The sequence below is a fragment of the Eutrigla gurnardus genome (assembly GCF_963514095.1).
Source record: "Eutrigla gurnardus genome assembly, chromosome: 4".
Taxonomy (NCBI): domain Eukaryota; kingdom Metazoa; phylum Chordata; class Actinopteri; order Perciformes; family Triglidae; genus Eutrigla; species Eutrigla gurnardus.
Window position 1 is genome coordinate 24,179,555 of NC_139918.1, and position 27,191 is coordinate 24,206,745.

Consider the following 27,191-nt stretch of genomic DNA (forward strand, 5'->3'; position numbering starts at 1 on the left):
GGCCACCAACTTCAGGAAGTTGAACCGCAGCATCCCACTACATTACCCAGGAAATATGTAATAACCCGGTGTCTTCATAGGATTCCTTCTTATTTATTTTATTTAACCTTTATTTATACAGGTGGTCTCATTTTCAAGAGAGACTTGTTTCAGACAAACAATACAATAACTGCAGACAGACAACATCAATGAACAGTGAACAAACAATACAAAAAAACAAAACAATTAGTTAGTCAGACAGACAGACAGGCAGGTGGGCAGGCAGACAGACAGACAGACTGACAGACAGACAGACAGACAGACAGACAGACAGACAGACATATGATCAATAGTTTAACATCAAGGTGCCTAGTGGAGACAGATTAAAATGCTAAAACAGGAACACGCTTTCAGAGAGTTTTCCAGTTCTCTTAAATAGAGTTTAAAATCCCCCAGTGGAATCAAACGGGAGATCTGGAGATCTGCTGTAGAGATCCAGGTTCAGGGGCAGAGTTGGGACTTCGGAACATGAAGGTAATGAAGGCCCTGGCTGCACGTCTGCGATGCTGTAAGAGGATATGTATGAGGCCAGCAGCAGGATTGATCTGGAAATGAAGTCGTACTGATGGAAAAGCCTACGTGTGGATGATGGTGGAGTGAGTAAAAATTAATCGATTGTAGATCAGTGACCGGTTATTGTGTTTTAATTGATTAGATTTAACGCGAAAAAGACACTGTTTAACTTAAACATTATGAGGAGAAGCCGTTACAATGCTGCTTTGCCAGTGAAGTAAACCCATTAAAACGTCTTCAAGTATTCCAGTTCACCAATGTTTCCATTAATTTGTCCCAAATCTGGTAACCCTCTTAGCTTACGGCTTAATAATAGTAGAAGAAAGTCTCGTTCATTAGCAGCGATGAATCTCACAGCCCTTACATCAACTCATATCCCTGAGCCTGAATAAACGCAAATATCTACCATCAATAAAACATGGAGGCTCCAATGATATCTTAAAGGCAAAGTGTGTGTTTCCAGCCTCTGGTGTCTCAATTGAAACATCAGGGTCATTGGAGATGAGCCAGACCTGCTACACAATGCATGCTGGGTAGATTTGTGTCCGACTTGCTCCGATGTCATGAACACGAGGGCGACGATTACCTCAACAATGACCTCATGAGATCAAGGCGGATGCCGATTTTGGAGCCTGATAGCCCCGGGGCATGGTGGGAAATGCCTGGTCGTTGCCTCACCTAACAGCTGATTGGCTCTAAGTTTTATAACAAACACCACGTTTAGTGGAAAATGAAGATTTCTGTGTAATTCTAATATCTAACGCTAGATTGAAGGTTGTTTTGTGCTGAGCTATAAAAGTTGAATCTGATAAACATATCTGAGGACCGTTGCACAAAGGCAGAATCCAGATCTCCAGATTAACAAAGGGTCCAACGAGACCAGTCTGGATCAACTGGTTAGGCCAAACCTGGATGAGCAGCTGCAACTAAGTCAAGCCAGCTGCGGAACGAGCATGTGGTTCCTCAACTAGACCCAAGATCGACCACGGATTCACTGATGCAGATCCCAGAATCACCATGACGACAGCAACAACATGCTTCTGATGGAGGTGTATGAGGAGGACCCATGTAAAGGACCCACCGCTCTTAAAATGATGAACCTTTACTGAATAATATGAACAGCTGAACACAAGTATAACTGTTACCATGACAATCTGTCGAGTTTAATAACATGTGTGAATATAGGCTGAATGAATATAAAATAATGGTCACAGTGTTTGAATAATGACAGCAGGCTACTTCCTGGATGCTACATGTAACGAGCAGTGGAATAACTGGAATGAACATGTTGCCTTCACAACGAGAGACTGAAATCCAGGATCAGATTGATAGATCCTGGATCTGAGCCTGAGAAGACTAGTGATACAGGATAAATCTCCATGGTAACTTATTCCATAACATGAGATATGCTTTCATGCTACCGGATCACGGGTAATATCAGCAGGATGAAGGGAATGGAGGATGAGCTGCTCCAGTGGATCATCGTCGCTGTTAGCAGACAGCAGTGAACGTTAAACACTAAACATGAAGAATCCTGCACCTCCAGATAATCTCAAACATCACAGACTTCAAACTGATTGTATTTCAGGTAAAAGACAGAGGAGATGTGTGGTAAAGTATTCTAGTCCTCTTCATCAGTCTGACTTTTTGGTGGTCAGTTTTTTGTAGCGCTGCAGTGATGGAGCAACGTCATCATCGTCATCATCGTCACTCGTGCGTCGGTTCTTACAGCAGAGGTAGAAGAAGGCAACGACGATGGCAAGCGGGAAGCCGACCAGGAAGCAGCAGAGCAGTGGAGCCTTGCTGAATACCGACTGGAGGGACAGAGAGGTCAGAGAGGTCAGAGGTCACTAAGACAGGAAACAGGGCTATCGATGACAGATGACTTACCATCAGCATGGTTCTGATGTCAAACAGGAACCGTGTGGCACGCTGACTGAAGCCGTTTCCTCCCTGACACTGAGAGGTCAAACAAAATTTCAGAGATCATCACACAGCACTGACCTCCATCATCCCCTACATCATCACCCCCATCATCACCCCCATCATCAACTCCATCATCACCTCTATCATCTTCTCCTCCATCATCACCACCATCATCAACTCCATCATCCCCTCCATCATCTTCTCCTCCATCATCACCACCATCATCCCCCCCATCATCACTCCCATCATCACCTCTATCATCACCTCAATCATCACCCCCATCATCAACTCCATCATCACCTCCATCATCTTCTCCTCCATCATCACCACCATCATCACCTCCATCATCCCCCCCATCATCACCCCCATCATCAACTCCATCATCACCTCTATCATCACCTCTATCATCACCTCAATCATCACCTCCATCATCACATCCATCATCACCTCCATCATCATCACCTCCATCATCATCACCTCCATCATCACCTCAATCATCAACTCCATTATCCCCTCCATCACCACTCCATCATCACCTCCATCATCACCTCCACCATCACCTCCATCATCACCTCCACCATCATCACCTCCATCATCACCTCCACCATCACCTCCATCATCCCCTCCATCATCAGCTCCATCATCAACTCCATCATCACCTCCATTATCACTCCATCATCCCCTCCATCATCACCACCATGATCACCTCCATCATCACCTCCACCACCTGACCCACCTGGATGCTGCCGTTCAGAACCCCGTCCAGGAAGTCAAGCAGGTGGCGCTCCGTCTCCAGAGCACCCGATGGCAGGAAGTAGCCGTCATTGGACAGATTAACCACGATGAATGAGGGCACGATCACCTTACTGACCAGAAACAACTGATCAGACAGCTGATCCACATTCAAGTCCATCAGAGACGTTAGAGGACGAAAGATGTTAAAGGACTAGAAACGTTAAAGAGAAGTTAAGGACTAGAGATGTTAAAGGACTAGAGTTGCTAAGGACTAGAGACTTGAAAGAGACATTAAGGACTAGAGATGTGAAAGGACTAGATATGTTAAGGACTAGAGATGTTAAGGACTAGAGACGTTAAAGAGACGTTAAGGACTGGAGACATTTAAGAGATGTTAAGGACAAGAGGCGTTAAGGCCTAGCGATGTTAAGGGCTACAGACGATAAAGGACTAGAGACGTTAGAGGACTAGAGACATTAAGGACTAGAGCGTGAGAGGACTACAGACGTTTAGGACTAGATATGTTAAAGACTAGAGACTTTAAAGGACTAGAGACATTAAAGAGACATTAAGGACTAGAGACTTTAAAGAGACGTTAAGGACTAAAGACGTTAAAGATACATTAAGGACTAAAGATGTTAAAGGACTAGAGACTTTAAACAGATGTTAAGGACTAGAGATGTTAAAGGACTAGATATGTTAAGGACTAGAGACATTAAAGAGATGTTAACAACTAGAGATGTTGAAGAGACATTAAGGACTGGAGATGTTAAAGGACTATAGATGTTAAGGACTAGAGACTTTAAAGAGATGTTAACAACTAGAGATGTTAAAGAGACGTTAAGGACTAGAGACGTTAAAGAAACATTAAGGACAAGAGACATTAAGGACAAGAGACATTTAAGGACTAGAGACTGTAAGAACTAGAGATGGTAAAGGACTAGAGATGGTAAAGGACTAGAGATGTTAGAGGACTAGAGCCGCTAAGGACTAGAGACATTAAGGACTAGAGGCGTTAGAGGACTAGAGACATTAAGGACTAGAGATGTTAAAGACTAGAGACGTTAAGGACTAGAGGCGTTAAAGAGATGTTAAGGACTAGAGATGTTAAAGGACTAAAGACTTTAAAGAGATCTTAAGGACTAGAGATGTTAAAGGACTAGAGATGTTAAGGACTACAGACTTTAAAGAGATGTTAAGGACTAGAGACATTAAAGAGACATAAAGGACTAGAGACGTTAAATAGACGTTAAGGATTAGAGATGAAGGACTAGAGACGTTAAAGTGATGCTAAGGCCTAGCACTGTTAAGGACTAGAGACGTTAAGGACTAGAGATGTTAAGGACTAGACATTAGAGGACTAGAGACGTTAAGGACTAGAGATGTTAAGGACTAGAGACGTTAAGGACTAAACATTAGAGGACTAGAGACATTAAAGGACTAGAGATGTTAAGGACTAGACATGTTAAGGACAAGGTCATTCAAGTCTTTATTTAAAGACAGTCTTACTCCATCACAAGTCCTTGGATGTAGTCGGCCCCCTCCATGAAACCGAAGTAAAGGTCTCTGCAGAGACAGACAACAGGTTCATGGTTGTGTTTCACTGGTCTTCAGTCTAAACCTTTTGTCCTATGAGACTCTGACCTGCTGTAGACATCTTTGTAGTCTGCAGACACCTTCTCGACAAGGTGTTTATACCTGAACAGGTAACAGGAAACGCATCACAAGAAGGTCACATGATGTCACAGTTTTACTGTTCCATGCAGCCTTACCTGAGACTGTCCTTACACGGTCTCTTGTCGTCCACCAGCGCCAACAACACCAGTTTACCTGTCGGACAGAGGCGGAGTCACTTCACAGGAACCAATCAGAGACCTAAGAGTTACAGCTGCAGTTCAGCAGTTCAGTTAGGTAGCTAGTTAGTACTGTAAGATAGCTAGGTAGCTATGTGGCAAGTTAGTTAGGTGGCTAGTTAGTTAGGTAGCTAGGTAGTGAAGTAGTTAGTTAGTTAGTTAGTTAGTTAGTTAGTTAGTTAGTTAGTTAGGTAGCTAGGTAGTATTTCAATGTTGAAAGCCAGATATTTTCACAATAAAAGCTGAGTTCATGACAGACTGCCATTACCTGAATCTCCCATGGCATACAGAGTGTAGCTGTCGATCTTGAAGTAGTTTGGGAAACGTTCTCTGTTGATCCACGACTTCAGATCCCTATCCAGCTTCTCTGAAACACCATTCAGACAAGCAGATACTTAAAGGACCAGGCCGGAGGTCCTACATGTCCTTGTCCATTGACATGGGCCACCTAGTTCACATAGACCGCCGCCATGTTACCAACGTTGTTCATTTTTAGATAGTTTGTTTGTTTACTTTTTGTCCAGATTCATTAAACGTTAAGGGGGTCAGAACTAGACTAGGATGGTCCTTAAAAGGGGTTCAGAACTCGACTGGGATGGTCCTTTAATTCAATCACAACTTTAACTTTAAACATAAAACTAAAGATTGATAATGAGCACCAGAGGATATTTTCTCGTCTCACCGTCAAATGTCAAGTAGGTTCCATCTTTAAAAACCACCACAGCTGGCAGAGATGGGATGGACACCGCCTGGAGACATAAACCAGGGAGACCAGAGACACTGAAGCACATCACCAGTACCATCCCCTAGAGTCCTCTACAGTCCCCCACAGACCTCTACTGTCCCCTGCAGTCCTCTGCTGTTCCCTACCGTCCCCTCCAGTCCTCTACAGTCCTCTACCGTCCCCTCCTGTCCTCTACAGTCCCCTCCAGTCCCCTGCAGTCCTCGACTGTCCCATACCGTCCCATCCAGTCCTCTACTGTCCCCTACCGTCCCCTACCATCCCCTCCAGTCCCCGCCAGTCCTTTAGAGTCCTCTACCGTCCCCTCCTGTCCTCTACAGTCCCCTGCAGTCCTCTACATTTACATTACATTTAGGGCATTTGGCAGACGCTTTTGTCCAAAGCGACTTACAATAAGTACATTTGTCCCTGTCCCATTCAGTCCTCTACTGTCCCCTACTGTCCTCTACAGTCCTCTACTGTCCCCTACCGTCCCCTACAGTCCTCTACTGCCCCCTATCCCCTCCAGTCCTCTACTGTCCCCTCCAGTCCTCTTCTGTCCCATACGTCCCCTCCAGTCCTCTACTGTCCCTCACCGTCCCCTCCAGTCCTCTACTGCTCCCTACCATCCCCTCCAGCCCTCTACTGTCCTCTACTGTCCCCTGCCATCGCCTACTGTCCCCTCCAGTCCTCTACTGTCCCCTACATCCCCTCCAATCCTCTACAGTCTTCTACTGTCCCCGACAGTGCTCTACTGCCCCCTACCGTCTCCTCCAGTCCCTGACAGCTCCTCTACAGTCCTCTTCTGTCCCCTACCGTCCCCTCCATTCCTCTACTGTCCCCTCCAGTTCTCTTCCGTCCTCTACTGTCCCCTACAGTCCTCTACCGTCCCCTCCAGTCCTCTACAGTCCTCGACAGATCCCCCCCAAACCTTTGGCAGGACGTCTCTGCTACAAGAGAAGAAGTATGTGTGGACAATCAGTTCTTCAGCTGCTGACATGAAGTTTCCCTGAAAACAAAGGTCAAAGGTCAGAAGTGTGTGTGTGTGTGTGTGTGTGTGTGTGTGTGTGTGTGTGTGTGTGTGTGTGTGTGTGTGTGTGTGTGTGTGTGTGTGTGTGTGTTGGTGTGTGTGTGTACCTTCAGCTGAGACGTGGCTCCAACATAAACAAACATGACATCATGGCGGTTCATGGCGTGTTGGAAGAGCTGCAGACTGTTCAGAGATCGAACCAACGGCCTGAAAAACGCAACACAGCTGTGATGTCACACTGACGGCTATGATGTTACACTATGATGAAATGTCAGTACTTGTTGTTTCATATTAGTTTGGCAACATGGTAGAGGTTTATGTCAGCGAGGTGGCCGATGACCTCGATGATGACGTAGTAACACTGGCCCTTTAAGGTGTTTGGCTAGTGAGTTAGCTAACATTAGCTTGTCAATTCCACCATGTTTTGACTTTGTGTGCAATACCGCCTCCACTGGCTGATCTACCGACGGAGGGCTCTGATGGCTACTTGTCGTGAGTCTCGTCATGGACAATAAAGGTTCTGACTCACCCTCCAAGACGTTCAGCGAAGTCCAGGATCCCAGCTTTGGTTCTCGGCCCTGAATAAGTATACTTCACATCTTTCTTCAACCTGAAAACGAGAATTTAAAGAGCCTTCAAATAAACTGAAACTCACAAACATTAGAGATGAGAAATGTTGTTATCAATAATCAATGATCCAGATGTTTTTGTTCAGTCTGATCAGATCAAAGCACCATCCAGTGGTCGTTAAAAGAACCTTGAATTCTGGTTTACAGTGATTGATGCAAATGTATTGAGTAACTAATATGAACATTGTTTTGTCACTTTGAGGACTTACATGATGATGGCTGGATAACCTCTGACCCTGAACTCTTTGGACAAACCTGCACAAAGAAACAACATCAGCTCTGACCTCTGACCTCTGATTTAGATCACAGTCTGAACCAGCCGTCAACCTGCAGGTGTGAACAGTGAAACTTCTCTACTGTCGATCTGATTGGACAGAAGTCTGTGAGCTTGTGATTGTCAAGTCGCTACAACGGTAAAAAACAAAGATGGCGACGACCACAAAACAAAGATGGCGACCTTCAAAACTAACATGAGACAAAGTCAAAAACTAAGATTTGCAACGACCAGAAGACCAGATAGGCTGCCTGGTGTCGTAGTGGGTAGCAAGGTCGCCTCACAGAGAGAAGGTTCAATCCCTGGGTTCGATCCCCAGTTTGGGCTCGGGTTCCTTCTGTGTGGAGTTTTCATGTTCTCCCCATGTGAGCGTGGGTTCTCTCCAGGTTCTCCGGCTTCCTCCCACAGTCAAAAGACATGCAGGATGGGGATAGGTTAAGTGATGACTCTAAATGTCCCGTGGGTGTGAATGTGAGTGTGAATACAGGATAAGCGGTAGACAATGGATTGAAAAGACCAGATACTGAGGACTTGGATCTTGTAACAGGAAATACTCTCTCCAGTCTTAACAACAGATTATCATACTTTTATTTTGATGCTTTTATTTTGATGGTGTAACTCACCGGTGCTGGTGGTGGCATCAGATTTGCCAACTTTGACCGGTGATCCGAGACTCCGGAGTTCTGAACCAATCTCATGCCAAACAGGATCCAGTTGTTTACAGAAAGTACACCAGGGGGCATAAAACTGCACAGAGATAAGACAGAAAGGAGTTGGTAGTAACACAACAAGCTACTGGAGACCGTAAGACCAGAGAGACCGGACCGACCAACCTGTTCACGGCCTCGATTACAAGAACAACAGGACTTTAAGAGTCTTCATCAAGGCGTCAACAGGGCTGTGGAAGACGAGTCTACAGACCGACTCATATATACCAAGGAGATGCTCTGTCCCTGCTGCTGGTCTGCATAGATCTGAACCCCCTCAGCCAGATCATCACTAAGAGGGCCTACTGATACCAGTTCCTATCCATCAGCCACCTCCTCTACATAGATGACATCACGCTGTATGTAAGAAATCAGTGTGATGTCACTGATCCACATCGCCAGGATCTACAGCAACGACATCCGGATGTCATTCAGGCTGGATCAGTGAGGTCCGGATCAGTGTGGTCTGATAGTATCCAAGACAGGCAAGGTGGTGATCACCACTGATGGGGTTGAATTACCCAGAAGGCAACAAAGTAGATGTCCAGGTCAGCTACAAATACCTTGGACACCTGCAAGCAAATAGTAACCATGAAGAGGCTTCAAGAACATCAACTACAGCCAAACACCTGCAGAGTAAGGCAAGTCCTGAAGAGTCAGCTGGAAAGAACCAGATCAGTTATCTACAAATTCTCCAGTCATCAGGTCCCCCTGGTCCAAGGAGGAGATTGAGGCCACTGATATGAAGACCAGAAAGACCCTCACCATCATGGATGGTTTCACCCCGAGTCCAGCAGTCCAGACCGGACACTAAGAGGAACCGGGGGACTAGTGATAGACGCTGACTGGCTGAGGGGGTTCAGGTCTATGTAGAACAGCAGCATGGACCTTGGTCTACGCCGCCCCTGATGGTAAATAGTGCAGGTGGCTTTGAGTCTGCCTCCAGTAGCTGTCTGTTAGTCAGCTGGATGATATAGATTACATCATAAATACAGTTCATATCAGCAGCTGGAAACATCAGGTGTTATGTTTATGTATTTAATCTCATCATTTGTTTTTATTTTCACAGGAAATAAATGTAAGCATACTTTGATGAGCCAGATTTCGTCATCTTGTCTTGTCTCCATGAAGCTGTTCAAAACAAAACCATCATTGTTATGTTCACATTATATGTTATAATCACATTAAATGTCATATACATATCATGTTATAATCACATTATGTTATAATCACATTATGTTATAATCACATTAAATGTTATATACATATTATGTTATATTCATATTATAGGTTATAATATATATATAATATATATTATATGTTATATACATATGTTATAATCACATTATGTTATAATCACATTATGTTATAATCACATTAAATGTTATATACATATTATGTTATATTCATATTATAGGTTATAATATATATATAATATATATTATATGTTATATACATATGTTATAATCACATTATATGCTATAATCAGATTATGTTATATTATATATGTATATGCATATGTATATATATATACATATATATATATATACACACACATATATATACACACATATACATATATACACCGTATTATATTATATAGTCACAAGACAGGATGATACTGATAATTGTTATTACTAGATGGTGGTTTTAATACCCCGCATGGTGGATCTGAGGCTGGTTTTAAAGCCCCCCTGCTCAGCGGCCCCATGGGGCCCCTCCTCTGACTACAGACCCCTACAGTCTGGATTGGAAACATGTGGGTTCGGGTTTTTCTGTCTGGCTGGTCTTTGTTTCATTTGAATAATCAGATTTACACGTTTCAACTCTACTCTGCTTTATTGTGAAACAGGAGGTTCTTCCTCTTTAAATCTACACTTCAACATTCTTCTTGTCTTCTCTTTGTTTCTTGTCCGTACGGTTGAAGCATTGCTTTGTTCTTCGTCTCCCAAACTGAAGAACCTCATTGGTGAAGAGAACTTTCTAGAAGAACATCATATTTCTACTCACGTGTCATCGAGCTCGTCCACGAAGGCCGACACGGAGACAAGCAGCAGGACTGCAACACAAACACACAGCCGTCAACACACATACAAGGAAAAATTATGTTGACTCTAAAAGGCCAGAACCAGTCCAGAACCAGTCCAGAACCAGAGCAGAACGGAGTCTGCTGGAGACCAACCTGAGAACAGGAGCGAGTTCCTTCGGAGCGACATGTTGACTGATGGAGACGCTGCAACACACAGATTAACAGCTAATCTGCTCGCTCATCACTAGAGCTAATCTGATGGATTAACATTCAATCCACCAAAACTTTATTTAACAATGTCACAGACTGTCTGGGGGCTGCACGGTGGTGTAGTGGGTAGCACTCTCGCCTCACAGCAAGAGGGTCCTGGGTTCGATTCCTGGGTCGGCCCGGGTTCCTTCTGTTTGCATGTTCTCCCCGTGTAAGCGTGGGTTCTCTCCGGGTTCTCCGGCTTCCTCCCACAGTCCAAAGACATGCAGGATGGGGATAGGTTCATTGGTGACTCTAAATTGCCCGTAGGTGTGAATGTGAGCATGAATGGTTGTCTGTCTCTATATGTTGGCCCTGCGATAGACTGGCGTCCTGTCCAGGGTGTACCCTGCCTTCACCCAATGACAGCTGGGATCGGCTCCAGCCCCCCCGTGACCCTAAATACAGGATAAGCGGTAGAAAATGGATGGATGGATGGACAGACTGCCTGTTAGAGAGGAGATTAATGATGTCATAATGAATTATGTCAGACTGGAAGTCTAAAGATCTGGGCCCGTATTCCTAAAGATTCTGAGAATCCTCTCAGAGAGCTCCTAACTTAACCTAAAAATTCCTAGCAAGGAGTCTTAGCTTAGGAGTGATTCCAGAACATTCTCAGAGAACTCTGAGCAAGGAATGGACACAAACTCCTATCTTAGTGAGGAGGTGTGGTTGTACTCCGTTGCTAGGTATGAGTCATCATTTCAAAAGCTGTGATTGGTTGATCCTAGATAAAAAATATACTTTTGGTGATAATGGGCAACGGATGGACCCTCAAATCGATAAACTTAATCATAGAATCTAATCTTATGAAGACTGTGTAATTGTAAATAATATTTCACACAAAAGAAAATATCTGTTAAATGAATAGTAAGCTATACTTTAAAATCATCCTACAAAATGTGTGAAAACTTAGGTCCACTTGCACAGTATTCACATAGTGATAGTTATATTTATTTGCTTATATTAATTGCCATGCTGGTAATTTTTGCACTTTCAACTTTCAACATTTCAACTCAATTTGGTATTAACGAGGGTAGAATGGCTCAGCTTTCATCAATGTCTGTGATTGCTGACCGGCCTATAAGAAGCAGTGTTGGTTGGCTTTCAAATCTACCACAAACCAGTGAACAGCAATGGAGAAGAAAAGAACACGGAAACCCAACTGGACAGAGGAACAGTGTTTGCTCCTGGCTCAATTGGTCAATGAGCATTAAAGTGTTTTGAGAGGTAAATTTGGCCCCAGTGTCACAGTACAAGCCAAGAAGCAAGCATGGGAAACTATAGCACAAAAGATAAATGCCTCCTTTTCGCTGGTTGTGCGGACAAGTGAGGATTGCGAGAAGCGGTGGCACCTGCTGCTCCGACACCATCCCTGCAGGACAGAAGATTGGAGTTGACAATGGATGTCTTCAGGCAGCAGAAAAAAGTTATATGCCTACAGGAGGAGTACTATCGACTGAAAATTGAGCTCCTAAAAAATAAATCCAATGACAAATATTGTGTCTTTGCGAGTAATATGTGTCGTGTATTTAACTATTGTAGGTGATGTGTAGTAAAACCATGTGGTACATTAGTTCAATGCATTTACAAGTTTTCAAATTACATATACTGTAACTTGCCTGAAATGTAAATTTGTAAAGTGGGCTTTGTAAGGCAGTCCACTTTGGGCCAAGTTCCCCTGTGGAAAGTGAATATTTTCATCACCACCATCATCATCACTGCTGTCTTCTTCACCATCACCCTCGAGAGGTTCTGCAATCTGTCTAGCCTTGCAAATGTTGTGTAGTATTGCACGTGCTATGATGACTTTGCAGACTTTATCAGGGGTCAGCCGCACCTCTCCGTGGAGAACATGAAAGCGCCTCTTCAGTTGGCCAATGCCACGCTCCACTACTGCCCTTGTTGTCTTATGGGCCCTACAAGTTAATACAGACAAAATCAAAATGTACATTATTTGTGGGACATATTTAAACTACTAGGATACATGCATAATTCTATATTGTTTGGGTTACCTGTTGTAGTTTAGTTGCGGCCCTTGGCGTGGCTGGAGGTAAGGCGTTAGGAGCCATGGTTTGCATGGGTAGCCACTGTCCCCTAACAAGTGGCAATTGGCTGGCACATGATGTCCCTCGAAAAGCTGTCTGAGGCCACTCTCAGAGAGCATTCTGGCATCATGTGTTGAGCCTGGCCATTGAGCAACAATGTCCAAAATCTTATAGTCAGCATTGAAAACAAGTTGAACATTGATGCTGTGAAATCTCTTCCTGTTCACGAAGACGGCTTCATCTTCTGACGGTGCACTTATTCGGACATGTGTCCCATCGATTACACCCACAACACCGGGGAATCCTGCGATGTCCATAAATGCCCTTTTGTGAGCTTGTAAAGTGCGGGCATCCAGCGGAAATGAAACAAATTGTGTCACAATATGCGGTTGTGACAATGCTGTCAATGTTTGGTTGATGACCCTGCTGATGGAGGGTTGTGACAGACCCAAGTCATCACTGCTGCATTGTTGCATTTTCCCTGTTGCCAAATACCTCAGTGTTGTGATGACCTTAATTTCGAGGGTGGTATTGCATTGTGGCGTTGGGTTGGAGAAGTAAGTGCATCTCTAATGAGATCAACCACAAACATGATTCCTGCACGATCCAATCTGTAGCGTTTCATTAATTCACTGTCATCCAGTGTTTGGAGAATATCTCTCCTGCCTCTTCCGTCCGCCATTTTGTCCTCTGCTTAGGGAACTCCTAAGCCCCTTAAAAGTCCTCTTCCCTGCTCTTAACAGATCCCACCTTAGGAGCTCTCTTAAGAGCTAGGATTCTTTAGGAATAGCTTTTATCTTTACTAGGATCTACTCTTCACTTTTAGGGGAAATTCTACGTAAACATTAGGATTCTTAGAATTTTCTTAGAATTTGGCCACTAGGAGCAACTCTTTGCACTAAGAATCTTTAGGAATACGGCCCCTGATGGTCATGATGAGCTTAGAGACGAGGGACAGCTGTGAGGAAGGAAGGAGGCAAGGAGGTGAAACAGGAGAGGAGACGAGGATGGAAGGAGACAAGGAGGTGAAATAGGAGAGGAGACGAGGATGGAAGGAGACAAGGAGGTGAAACAGGAGAGGAATGAAGGAAACAAGGAGGTGAAACAGGAGAGGAGACGAATAAGGAAGGAGACGAGGTGAAACAGGAGAGGAGACGAGGAAGGAAGGAGACAAGGAGGTGAAATTCTGATTCTTCTGATGGGGGTCAGGGTGCGGATACAAACCATGGGGTGGGTGGGGTGTTAAGGTTGAAAGGTTGGATGGGAAAAAGGTTGGATGGGAAAACGTACCTACAGCACCGGGCCAGCAGAGGGAGCTACGCCTTTAGTTATGAATTGATCCCTGAACCTTCATGCTTCTCATCCCTGGGTTGATAAGATGATGTAAGGTATAAAATGATACAGAGAGATAAATACAATAAAAGAGTCAAATAAAGATGTGTATGTAGTTTAACAAAAGAGTGATACATAAATAAATAACTGCTGCATTAAATGATATAAAACGTATTTCCTTTCTTTTTAGGAGGAGCCTGACCTCCATCAGAAGCTCTGATCAGTTTGTGAGAAGTTCGTTGCATGCGTCATAGTCATCGTCATGGTGATTGTGGGATCTGCATCAGTGAGCTAGTGATGAATGTCAGGGTCTAGTTGAGGATCGATTCGTCAAGTTAATTCATTTATCTGGATACGGACGCCACAACAATATCACTGCTGATGAATAAACAAATGTGTCAGTTCTGCAGCTCTCAGGGTTATGATGAAAGAACAAAAAAGTCTGTTAAATTTTTAAAAATATTTTTTTTATTGAACAAAGGGAACATGAGACAAATTCAACGGTAAGTTGTGGTGTACTTAGAATACAGCAGATAAAAAAAAACAACAATAAAAAACATTGAATGGGGCACAGTAGCCCCACCTACTAAGTGACAGTCATATCAGAGCGTCCGATCACCTGTGAGGTCACAGCCTTGGTGTCTGCGGACGTGTTTCAGAAGCAGCTGGCGGTCCGGACTCGAGTACTCGCACTGTTGGCAAGGAAACACCTCACCGGTGTGATGACGGCGAGAATGGAGGTCCAAACACTTCTTCTGAATACTGAGGACCAATCACAGCAGACACAGTGAGGAGAACCAATGAGAGCAGAGAAACAGTGGTGAGAGACACAGTGATGAGAACCAATGAGAGTCCAGTGGTGTTACCTGCTGTAGTCACAGAGCTGACATCTGTACGGTTTCTCCTGACTGTGAGTTCTACAGTGTCTCAGTAGAGAGCTGCGATCTATCGATGCATACGCACACTGAGAACACCTGAACGGCTTCTCACCTGCAGACCCACGACGTTAAATAACATCAGCACAACGTTAAAATCACATCAACACAACGATAAATAACATCAGCACAATGTTAAAGTAACATCAACACAACGTTAAATAACATCAGCACAAAGTTAAAGTAACATCAACACAACGATAAATAACATCAGCACAATGTTAAAGTAACATCAACACAACGATAAATAACATCAGCACAATGTTAAAGTAACATCAACACAACGTTAAGTAACATCAGCACAACGATAAATAACATCAGCACAATGTTAAATAACATCAACACGACGTTAAATAACATCAGCACAACGTACACAACGTTAAACACTGTGTGCGTGTGTGTGTGTGCGTGCGTGCATGCGGTACCCGTGTGTGTATGGCGTCAGAATCGTTTCATATTACTTGCGCAACTATCAACTGAACGCGTCACACCCGCGTGCTTTGACGCCTGTGCAGCACACAGCGCCTGACGTGTAATGTAGTTTCCTCATTGACTTATAATGGTCACGCGTTCACGCGCACGTTCACGCGTGATGGCTGCTGCACGCCTGTGATCACATTACGCGGAGTAACTACGTGTAACATGCATGCGTTTTTTAGCGAACGCACGCATTAACGCTCGCATGAAGATAATTGAACATTTTTGTCAGGCGCTCACATGTACGCGGAAACGACGTGCACAGACTCTGTCACGCGTAACAAGAAGCTGCGTACATATGAAGCAGCGTGCGCACGTCTGTCTGTCACTGTTTGACAAATGTTGTTACGCGTTCACACGCACGTGCGGTCGCAGATTCTGATGCTGCACGGCCGGAAGTTGATCTGCTGTGCACGCTCATGTTACGCGGAGTAGGTGCGCACAGCAGATCAACTTCCGGCCGTGCAGCATCAGAATCTGCGACCGCACGTGCGTGTGAACGCGTAACAACATTTGTCAAACAGTGAGAGACAGACGTGCGCACGCTGCTTCATATGTACGCAGCTTCTTGTTACGCGTGACATACAACCTGCGCACGACAACGCACGCACGCACGCACGCACGCATAACAAAGTAACCATGCGTTCACACACACGTTGCTGCGCGTCTTTCTAAGTGTTTTGACATCGATTTACCTTCATAGTGTGTGTGTGTGCGTGCATGTGGTACCTGTGTGTGTGTGTGCGTGGGGTACCTGTGTGTGTGTGTGTGTGTGCATGTGGTACCTGTGTGTGTGTGTGTGTGTGGGGGGTACCTGTGTGTGTGTGGGGTACCTGTGTGTGTGTGTGTGTGTGCGTGCATGTGGTACCTGTGTGTGTGTGTGTGCGTGCGTGGGGTACCTGTGTGTGTGTGTGCGTGCGTGGGGTACCTGTGTGTGTGTGTGGGTGCATGTGGTACCTGTGTGTGTGTGTGTGTGTGTGTGCGTGCGTGGGGTACCTGTGTGTGTGTGTGTGTGTGTGTGTGTGGGGGGTACCTGTGTGTGTGTGTGGGGGGTACCTGTGTGTGTGTGTGGGGGGTACCTGTGTGTGTGTGTGGGGGGTACCTGTGTGTGTCCTCAGGTGTTGCAGTAGCGAGGCCTTCAGTCTGCTGCTGTAGGAGCAAGTAGGACAGGTGAAGGGTTTGGCGCCGCCGTGTGTCCCCAGGTGGCGCCGCAGAGTGAGTTTGGAGGAAAACTTCCTGTCCACACACACACACACACACACACACACACACACACACACACTCATCGGTAAACAATGGCATCCTGACCCTGCTCAGGTAACACACCTGGGGCCCGTTTCACAAAGCAGGTTCAACAAACTCTGAACCTAACCCTGAACTCTGAGTTGACCAACTCTGAGATGGGCAACTCTGAGTTTTCGGTTTCAAAACAGCGGTTTTGAATAAGTTCAGTCAACTCTGAGTATGTAAACTCTGAGTTACGCGCGTGCCTGCCGACTCTACAAAGCCATCATCAATGGAGCTCTGAAACTACAATTCACCATGGCAACAGGGAGAGCGTCATTAGATATTACTGAGTGTTTATGTAGAAAACGAGCTCATCCTGAGAAAGCGGAGCAAATTAACTGCAGCAAAGTAGCGATAGTTGGCGTGGCAGACAATTACTGCCCGATCTAATGTGTATAACTGAATGAAACAGTCGATTGATCTAAAGGTAATGAGTCTTTATCTTAGGCCTTGCAGAGCGACACTGTGGTGTAACGGTTAGCAACGCCCCGCAGGCGACAAGGGTTCAACTCCCGTACTTCACAAAGTGGCGCAATGAATAAATTACGATTTTAATTGGGTGTAATCCCCCCAGGCACAGAAAGAAAGTGGCTTCAGTTGAAAATTAAGCATAACAATATTGCGCAAATACGTTGACTAAGGCATATGATTTTAATCATATTTCCCATATTAAACAGTAAATATAAGCAGATATTTCAACACACGAATGTACTTAAACATTTCATAAACCTCCTGTTTGCAAAAACGCTAGCTCTGCAAAGAATCTGGTTGCGGATTATGTCCGCGATATGAAATGCTGAAAATGTCGGAGAATATTGTTTAGATAATATCTAATGTGATTGAAAGGAAAGGTAATCAAAATTCTCTCCCGACGCAAAGCTGCTAGAATCAATTTTATTTCCATATCGATTAGGTTGACGAGGAAAGGACGGCACATTTTTTCAGAGTTGGTTCAGATTCCGGAAAAAGGTGGAGACATGTAGGGAGAAACTCAGGGTTTGTTGAAGCAAGGTTCACGGAGTATGTTACCCGGGTAACTGACTCAGATTTATGCTGAACTGGCTTTGTGAAACCGAAAAAACCAGAGTTTCCCTCATCTCAGGGTTAACTAACTCAAGGTTTTCACTAAACCTGCTTTGTGAAACGGACCCCTGGTGGGAGTCAGTTTGACCTGTCCTCTTCTGTGATTGATCAGTTTATAAAACCGCCTTCTCTGAACAGCAACAACCTGTGGATGGATGATGGATTGTGGGTAATGTAGTTACCTGTGGCACAGAGAGCAACAGAAGGCCGTTTCTTTGTCCGGCTTCTCTTCTTCCTCGTTACGTCTGCTCTTCTTCTTCTTCTTCTTCTTCTTCTTCTCCTTCTCTGGGACTCTGGACGGGGATCCACTCTGGACTCTGCTGGTCTGACTGGGAACCCACCAAAACACACACCCACACACACACACGAATACACAAGAACACACACGACACACAAGAACACACACGACACACAAGAACACACACAAGAAAATAATTAATTCATTAATCAAACTAGGAGAAATGTTTTCACAATAAAAGCCTCTGACTTGTCTACCTGTCTGTATGCTCGGCCTCCTTCCCTTCTGCTCGTCCAATCAGTCGGCTCCTCCATCCCTCTGGTGAAAACAAATCAAATGTTATTGATTTGACAATTGACGACTATTAAGTGCAGTTGAAGACATTCAGACCTGAGCGGTTGCCGTGGCAACGCCGAGCGCAGCCATCATGTGTTCGTTGGTGAGCGTTTCGTGAGGCGACGCTCCTGAAGGTCCTCAGACAGACTGGACAGCTGAATGGCCTCGACACCACTGCCTTCTTATTCTCCTGTTTCTGCGCCTCCCTCCTCCTCCTCCTCCTCCTGCTGCTGCTGTGGCTCCTCCAGTGAGGCTCCAGCTCCTCCCAGCTATCTGTCATCCAGCTGCAGCACACGCAGCTGAACTCGCTGGCCGCCACATGAGACCGGACGTGGACGTCCAGCAGCCGCCGGGTCGGCAGCGTCACAGGACACAGGAGACACGCCAGACTCCGCCTGCTGGGGGGGGGTATCCTGGTCTGGGGGGACGTCCTGGTCTGGGGGGAGATCCTCATCTCCGTCTCGCTCGGCTTCAGACTGCTGGGCGGCAGCAGACGGGGGGAGTCCTCGGGTTGGGGGTGGGGGGGTCGTGAGGAGGTGGGAGGAGGTTTGGTGGCTGAGATACGACACAGTCCCAGAGTCATGAGGTGAGCAGACTGTGCCATCTCCTCCTGGGTGGCGGGGGGGTTGATGGGACAAGACAGATCCACTGAACCCCCCTTCAGAGGAAACATGGAGGACTCTTCTTCAAACAGAGTGCTGACCTGCAGACAGAACAGAGACATCAGATCGTCTCTTTATGAATCCAACTTCCTCAGGCGAGTCTCGGACCGCCTCGTTAACTCAGGCGAGTCTCGGACCGCCTTGTTAACTCAGGCAAGTCTTGGACCGCCTCATTATTCAGGTGAGTCTCGGACCCCCCCCGTTAACTCAGGCTAGTCTCGGACCGCCTCATTACTCAGGTGAGTCTCGGACCGCCCCGTTAACTCAGGCTAGTCTCGGACCGCCTCATTACTCAGGTGAGTCTCGGACTGCCTCGTTAACTCAGGCTAGTCTCGGACCGCCTCTTTACTCAGGTGAGTCTCGGACCGCCCCGTTAACTCAGGCGAGTCTCGGACCGCCTCGTTAACTCAGGCGAGTCTCGGACCTCGATGGTATTTTTGGAAATGATGATATAATAAATAATATCTAAAAATGCTACGATAGTGTGTGTGTCTCAGGTGTGTCTCAGGTGTGTCACCTCACAGGTGTGTGCGACCTGCAGCCCCCCCTCACTGCTGATGTCACAGGGGGACGGGCTCATGTTGTCCAGCATGTTGTAGAGCAGGAAGTCTTCGTCCTCTTCGCTCTGCTTCGACTCTCCGTTCAGATCGAACTGATAGGGCGACGCCCCCCGCCGGAGCCCCGTCTCCTCCCTGTCATCGGGCCCACCCCCTCCGTTACTCCCCCCCAGGAATGTGAGGCTAGGGGGGCGGTGCCTGTTGAGCAGGTGGCTGCTGATGGAGGCCTTCAGGCCGCAGGTGAACTGGCAGAGTTTACAGCGGTACAGCTCCACCATGAAGGACTCCACCAGCCCACCCGCCAGACCCTCCACCTCCCCACAGTACAAACTGGAGATCATGGCCCCGCCCACCACCTGCAGGGTGACAGGACTGATGTCACGGTAACGCTGCTTCACTGACGACATCACAAGCAGCAGAGGACTCTCGCTGAGAACAGAACAACAACAACAACACAGTAGTTCACGTTTCTTTCTGCCAAATCAGTTTAAAGACCAGTTTAGTTTAGATAGTAGCTCACATTAGTCCAGAGACCAGACCAAACTATGTGGAGGAACCACTGTCTGTGGACCAGACTCCATTCAGAAAACAAGCGTTTTAAAAGTAGTTTGTCAACAAACCTAACCTAACAAAGCTGGACTTCTCTACAGGTGTGACCTGTTTAAACCTCTTGTTCTCCTCCAGTTTTAATCAACCCGAAGCACAGACACATTATATTTACTGTATAAGGAAAACGTCAGAAACACGTCACGTGATTAGCATTAAGATAACGGGGCTAATATTACTAGCAGCGAACTCATCGGTTTATATTAAGTCGAAGCTACGAGACGCTTCTTCCGCTTCATCGTTGTGTCATGTTTCCACAGGTCACGTGACTCGTGATCGATGTGTTTATTTAACAGGTAAAATTTAAAACTCACCTGCTGCAAACACGACGCTGCTGCTGCTGTTCACTTCCGCGTTTCTTCCTCTACGGTCTTCTTCTTCTTCTTCTTCTTTGGAGTTTAATGGCAGTCGGCATCCTTAGTGTTGCATTTACCGCCATCTGCTGGACTTTACTCCTCCCGTTCCTCCTCTTCTACATCCTTTTAATTAACCCAGTTGTTACTAGGTATCTTATTATGATTCTCCTCCCTTCCCTCGATTTTCCACATTCTATTATACTGTTAAAATTAATTTCCCTCACTCCTACCTTCTGCAACCCTCTATTCTCCCTCTCCCTCTCATATCCAGGACAAGCCATCACCACGTGTTCAAATGTTTCCCTCTCCCCACAATTACACAGACCGTTTGCATGCTTCCCTATGATATTAAGTGTGCTGTTCAGTTTGGTATGCCCTATTCTTAATCTGCTCATTGTTACCTGTTCTGTTCTATTGTCTCCATAACCCCCCATCTCTCCTACTACTCCCTGTAATTTATATAAATGTCTCCCTTTTTCCTGGCTCTTCCAATACTGGTTCCATTGATTGATTATTTCCTTCCATATTAAACTTTTCCCCTCTGCTTTTGATAATTTTACTTTCACTTCCACCTCCTTTTTCTTTACTGCCTCCTTAGCAGATGTGTCTGCTTTTTCATTTCCTTGTCTCCCCAAGTGAGCTGGCACCCACATGAACGTTATTTCCCTCCCCTGTTGTGTTAATCTGGATGTTTTTAACAGTATTTCATATAATAATTCCTGATGTGTTTTTGCTGACCTGTTTTTTATGCTTAAGAGTGATGAAACTGAATCACTGCATATGACTGTCTTCTTGTCCACTCTGTCCTCCACCCAGTCTATTGCCATTAATATTGCGCATAGCTCCACTGCATATATGCTTAGGTGGTCTGATATTCTTTTTGATATTTTGGTATGATGACTGGGAACCACCACTGCTGCACCTGTTGCTCCTGTTTCTGGCTCTTTTGATCCATCTGTATATATGTGCACATATTCCCCATACTTTCCCTCTGTGTAGTTATAAAATTCCTGTACTAGGTCAGCTGTTTTATTTCTTCTATTGATGTTCCATATTTCTAGGTCTACGCTTGTCTCTTGTAGCATCCATTCTGGTATTTGCGTCCACAGAACTGTTGGGCTGACTTCTATTTGCTGTATTTTTAGTTGTTCTGCTATTCCCTCACTGACCCACCCAAAGCTTGATTTTTGTTCTTTCCCCTTTTCCCAACACATCTCCAAAACTCTCTTTGTTGGATGGTCTTCATTGTGTCCTTTTAGATGTATCCAGTGATTGGCTATAAGCTGTTTCCTTCTGAGCCATAATGGCATTTCTCCTGCTTCAACCTGAAGGGAGCATACTGGTGCTGTTTTCATTGCTCCTAAACAAATTCTCAGTGCTCGAGCTTGAATGACATCTAGCTGTAAGAGGACTGATTTAGCTGCTGATCCATATCCCACGCTACCATACTCTATTCTAGATCGTATTAGTGCAATGTATATATATTTTAGTGACGTAAAGTCAGCCCCCCATTCTAGCCCGGCCAAACACCTCATAACATTCAATACTACCTTACTTTTTTGAACTATTCCCTTCACATGTTCTCTCCACGTTAATCCAGAGTCAAAGCTTAATCCCAAGAATCGCATGCTGTTTACTCTTTCTAAGTTCCTTCCATATAAGTTTACCTTTTTATTTTCACTGATTTTCTTTTTTGAGAAGAACATTACTTTACTTTTTTCCACTGAAAATTTGAAACCCCATTCCGCTCCCCATTTTTCCACTTGATCTATCCCTTGCTGTAATTTCATATGTGATCTATGTTGCCTCCCCTCTTCCATACTGTCCCATCATCTGCAAACAGAGATCTTCCCATTCCTGTTGGTATGTTGTTGAAAATGTCATTTATCATTATTGTAAATAGTGTAGGACTGATAACACTCCCCTGCGGCGTACCATTCTCTACAATATAACTTTCTGAGATTTCTGACCCAATTTTAACCTGGATGACCCTTTCCCTTAGAAAATCCATGACCCAGTTAAATAACTTTCCCTCAATCCCCATGTGATGCATCTTAATCAGCAAACCTTCTCTCCACAACATGTCGTATGCTTTTTCGACATCAAAGAACACTGCGGCCACCGTTTCTTTATTTACCTGTGCTTTCCTAATGTCGTCTTCTAAACATAATATCGGATCCATTGTGCTCCTACCTCTTCTAAATCCACTTTGATACTTAGTCACCAGTCCCCTCTTTTCAATATAATACATGAGCCTCTCATTAATCATTCTCTCCATTATTTTTCCTATATGTGACGTAAGAGCTATGGGTCTGTAGTTTGTTGGCTTGCTATGATCTTTCCCAGGCTTCCTGATTGGGATGATTATCGCCTCTTTCCAGCTTTGTGGGACTTTACCCTCTCTCCAGACTTTATTGTATAGTGTTAATATTTTCATTAATCCCCCCTCACTTATATGTTTAATCATTGTATAACATATTCTATCTTTACCTGGTGCACTCCTTCTTGTTTTGGCTATTGCTCTTTTCATTTCTCCAATGGTAAATGGGACATCTAACTCATTTCCCCTACTATCCTTTCTTTTTAACACCTCCCTGTTGTCATTCCTAGTTTTCTCCCTACCATTTCTTCCCTCCTCCGTTAAATTATTTGATCGGTGCACCGCAACAAAAGTTTTAACCATTAACTCAGCCTTCTCTTTATTGGTTATAGCGACCTCATTTCCAGAACTCAGGACTGGATAATTCCAGTCCTTCCTATCTCCACCCATTTTTTTCAACATCCCCCAGACTTCACCTATCTTAGTAGTGCTCCCAATCGATCCACAGAACTCCCTCCAATACGACCTCTTTGCTTGTCTTATTGTTTTCCTTACCATTGCTTGTGCTTGCTTATATTGGATCAGATGTTGAAAGTTATGATATCTTTTAACTAACTTAAATGCTTTGTTTCTGCTTTTAACTGCTTGTTTGCATTTTTCATCCCACCATGGTACTAACTTATTCTTCTTTCTGCCTGTACTTTTAGGTATGGAGCTGGTTGCTGCTGCTATAATCCCCTGCTTTATTTCCCTCTCCATCATTTCCACCTCTAAGTTAACGCTAATCTGAGAGAGATTTTTATCGCACTCCTTCATGAATTCTACCCAATTAGCTTTTTCTAAGATCCATCTTCCTCCTGCTCTCTCCGTGGCCTGTACTGTTGCTAAATTTATTTTATTATATATAGGATAATGGTCACTTCCTATAGTCCCTTTTTGACACACATTCCATTCACATAATGGCGCTAATGTATTGGTCACTAATGTCAAATCTAAAGCCGACTCCTTCCCAGTATTTACGTCTATCCTTGTCCCTCTCCCATCATTCACACAAACCAGATTCTTTCCATCTAACAATTCCTCCACTGTCTCCCCATTGCGGTCGTTCTTCTCACTCCCCCATAATGTATTATGAGCATTAAAATCTCCACACCACACTGCGTTTCCATTGCTCTTGCCTTCCATTTCTTCCAGTTTCTTAATGTCCAACTGTCTGCATGGGTTGTAAAAATTTAGTATCACCAGCTTCCTCTTTCCTATCCATACTTCTATTATAATACTCTCCATCTCAGCTCCAATATTAATAATCCTGTAGGGAATGCCCTCTTTTACAAATGTGACACATCCGCCTCCTGTCCCTTCTCCCCTGTCTCTTCTGACTGCCACGTAATCTTTAATAATGAACTCTAAGTTCGGTTTTAACCAGGATTCCTGGATGCACATTATGTCTGGTTTTTCCTGTTGACTATAGATGAACTGTTTAAACTCCTGACCATTCGCAATTAGGCTTCTCGCATTCCACTGAAGGATTATCATTATTATTAATATTACCCAATACATGATGGTTCTTGACTGGCCTGAACACTCAACTCATCTCTTACCTCTTCCCATCTTATCCCCTTCATATCCAGATGATGTACTGCCGCTTTCACTATTATTTGTATTCTTTCTGTTTTAGATTTAACATCTGCGGTCGCATTTATGACTCCTGCTATGAATGTCACCAATCTCTTTTTCTCCTCCAACATTTTCTTTTCAACTTCTTGTACAACACTTGTCATCACTTGTTTCTCTCTCTCTTCTGTTGCATGCCACTGATATTCCCTTGTCCCGCTCTCTTAGCAGCTTCAGCATACGACACTTTTTCATTCACTTTTATCTGTTGCACTGTTATTTCTCTCTTCATAGCCTCACAGCCCCAGTATGCTACGCTATGCTCTCCTCCACAGTTACAGCATTTAGGCCTCACCCCCGTTCCACATTTCCCATATTCATGGTCTCCTCCACACCTTGCACACCTTCTTTTGCCTTTGCACCGGTTAGCTATATGTCCATACTCCTGACAATTGAAGCACCTCATTGGTTTTGGGACGAATTCTCTCACATTGTATTTTACAAATCCACAATAGAGTTCCCTTGGGATAGTTTTTGTATCAAACTCTACCACTACTGTTTCTGATTCTTTTTTCTCAGGTCCTCTTGTCATTCTTTTAACATCTTTAACTGTGGTATTTCTCATTTTTAGATTTCCCACTAGATCTTTTATGCTGATACCAAGGGGAACCCCTGTTATCACTCCCTTACTTCCATTATTTCTCTGTTCCCCAACTTTCACTGTTTTTGTAACCTTCATTTTTCCTACACTCACCATTTTCCGAGCTTTTTCTACTTGTGTTTCTGTGTTACACCCAATAAGCAGGTTCCCATCTCCTAGCACTTTAGCGTACTTAACTTCTCCTACTTGTGCTCTGATTATTTTTGTGATTTTTAGTGGGTCCATTTTCTTTACCCCCCCTTCTCCCTCAAATCTCACCACTACATTAAGGGATCCCTTCTTCCCACTCCTTACCTCCTCTCCCTGCCCCTCACTCTCTGTGCCTTCCAAACTATCTTTATCTTCCTTCTTTCTCTTTTTCCCCACTTGCCCTTCTACACCTTCCTCCTCTCCCTACTTGCTCCCATTCACTACCCCCTTTATCAATCTCATAATCCTCTTCACTCATTTCCATACTGTTGTAACTATCTCCGTCCCCCTTCCTTCCCTCCATTTTACACCCACTTACAGAAAGCAGCGCAAGGGTACCGCTACCGGACCTATACAGGCCGTCGGTCGATACCCCCACAATCTACTCTCTGTAAGTTGCCTACCTACTTTCAACACTCAAATGACAATGTCCCACACTCTTGTCAATTCAATTTTCACTCTTAGTTTTTAAGTTTTACCGCTCTTCCACAAATCACTCTCTCCGCTATCGCTCAACGACTTCAGCCCAAACGTCCGCCCGCCTCCTCTACGGTCTACGTCACATCCGGTCGCTTGAGGCTCGTTGGAGAGGAACTGCGCCTCGTCTGGAAAAGAGAGAAAGAGAGAGAGCATAAAAACGGCAGGCTAATTGCTATTTTGATCACTCCTATAAATAACCTCTATTATTATTGTTATTATTAATAACATATTAAACTTTTGTTACACAACATGAGACTAACGATCTAGTGTCAAATATAAGTATTACAAAGGAAATTAGCATTTTTACTAAACGTGGTGTTTGTTGTCATAACTGAGAGCCAATCAGCTCGTTCCCAGCATGCCCTGGGGCTGAGGCTGAGGACCCAGTCCCAGGGAGGTAGGTGTCCTGGTCTCTGAGGACTCGGTCCCAGTGAGGACAGTGTCCTGTCTCTAGAGGACCCGGTCCCAGTGAGGTAGGTGTCCTGGTCTCTGAGAGGACCCGGTCCCAGTGAGGACGGTGTCTTGTCTCTGAGAGGACCCGGTCCCAGTGAGGTATGTGTCTTGTCTCTGAGAGGACCCGGTCCCAGTGAGGTATGTGTCCTGGTCTCCTGAGAGGACCCGGTCCCAGTGAGGACGGTGTCCTGGCCTCTTAAGGGACCCGGTCCCAGTGAGGTAGGTGTCCTGGTCTCTGACAGGACCCGGTCCCAGTGTGGACTCCAGAGAGACTCAAGCATGTCCACTGTAAATTGAAGGAATGTGTTTCCTGTAACTATCAGATGCCTCTGGGCTCTGCAGGACCTGCAGGACCGCATTCACGACCACATTCAGGACCTGCAGGACAGAGACTTTTTATTGTTTGGAACTTCAAAATAAAAGTCTGCTAATGACAGAGAAAAAAACAAAAACAGCTGTTTGTTTTTAAAACAGAGAAAAAGGAAAGAGGGTCCTAATGTGGATCCATTCAGAGACCAGAGACTATATTTGACACTAGATCGTTAGTCTCATGTTGTGTAACAAAAGTTTAATATGTTATTAATAATCTGAAGACAGTAATGACCTGCAGCAGGAGGCACTGTGATTCAACGTCAAAAACCTGTCCATCAAAGACACCCGGCGGGGGAACGTAGCCGGAGACAGCAAGAACAAACCGCCAGCTGGAGCTGCCTCCTTCATTGCTCAGGTCAGTCCTCATCCGTCTCTGATCCAGTTCACACTGGATCACTGAGATCTGAAGGATCTCTGAGATCTTAAGGACCGCTGAGGGATCACTGAGATCTGAAGGATCACTGAGATCTGAAGGCAGGT

At 44.9% G+C, this 27,191-nt stretch overlaps 2 protein-coding genes across 4 annotated transcripts; both read right to left on the reverse strand.

The window, feature by feature from the left end:
• Positions 1–225: 225 nt before the first annotated feature.
• On the reverse strand, positions 226–10,707 carry LOC311012616 (protein disulfide-isomerase tmx3a-like). Its single transcript, XM_084008148.1, has 16 exons — positions 10,610–10,707; positions 10,438–10,486; positions 9,516–9,558; positions 8,344–8,467; positions 7,656–7,701; positions 7,347–7,427; positions 6,925–7,024; positions 6,719–6,796; positions 5,749–5,815; positions 5,335–5,433; positions 4,986–5,043; positions 4,858–4,911; positions 4,723–4,779; positions 3,215–3,344; positions 2,443–2,511; positions 226–2,366 (listed from the first exon to the last, which is right to left on the reverse strand). Exons 1-16 carry the CDS (start codon positions 10,641–10,643, stop codon positions 2,187–2,189), a joined length of 1,269 nt encoding a protein of 422 aa, XP_083864274.1. The 5' UTR covers positions 10,644–10,707; the 3' UTR covers positions 226–2,186.
• A 3,829-nt stretch (positions 10,708–14,536) lies between these two features.
• Positions 14,537–20,663, reverse strand: LOC311012912 (uncharacterized protein). 3 transcript variants are annotated; one of them, XM_084008721.1, is made up of 8 exons: positions 20,581–20,663; positions 19,621–20,089; positions 18,496–19,144; positions 18,363–18,423; positions 18,050–18,196; positions 16,600–16,733; positions 14,952–15,075; positions 14,537–14,847 (listed from the first exon to the last, which is right to left on the reverse strand). In XM_084008721.1, exons 2-8 carry the CDS (start codon positions 20,065–20,067, stop codon positions 14,688–14,690), a joined length of 1,722 nt encoding a protein of 573 aa, XP_083864847.1. In that variant the 5' UTR covers positions 20,068–20,089; positions 20,581–20,663; the 3' UTR covers positions 14,537–14,687. The 3 variants fall into 3 exon arrangements, with proteins under 3 accessions (XP_083864847.1, XP_083864849.1, XP_083864848.1); XM_084008723.1 differs by having other exon boundaries at positions 19,621–20,016; positions 20,581–20,612; XM_084008722.1 differs by having other exon boundaries at positions 19,621–20,083; positions 20,577–20,596.
• Positions 20,664–27,191: the final 6,528 nt, after the last annotated feature.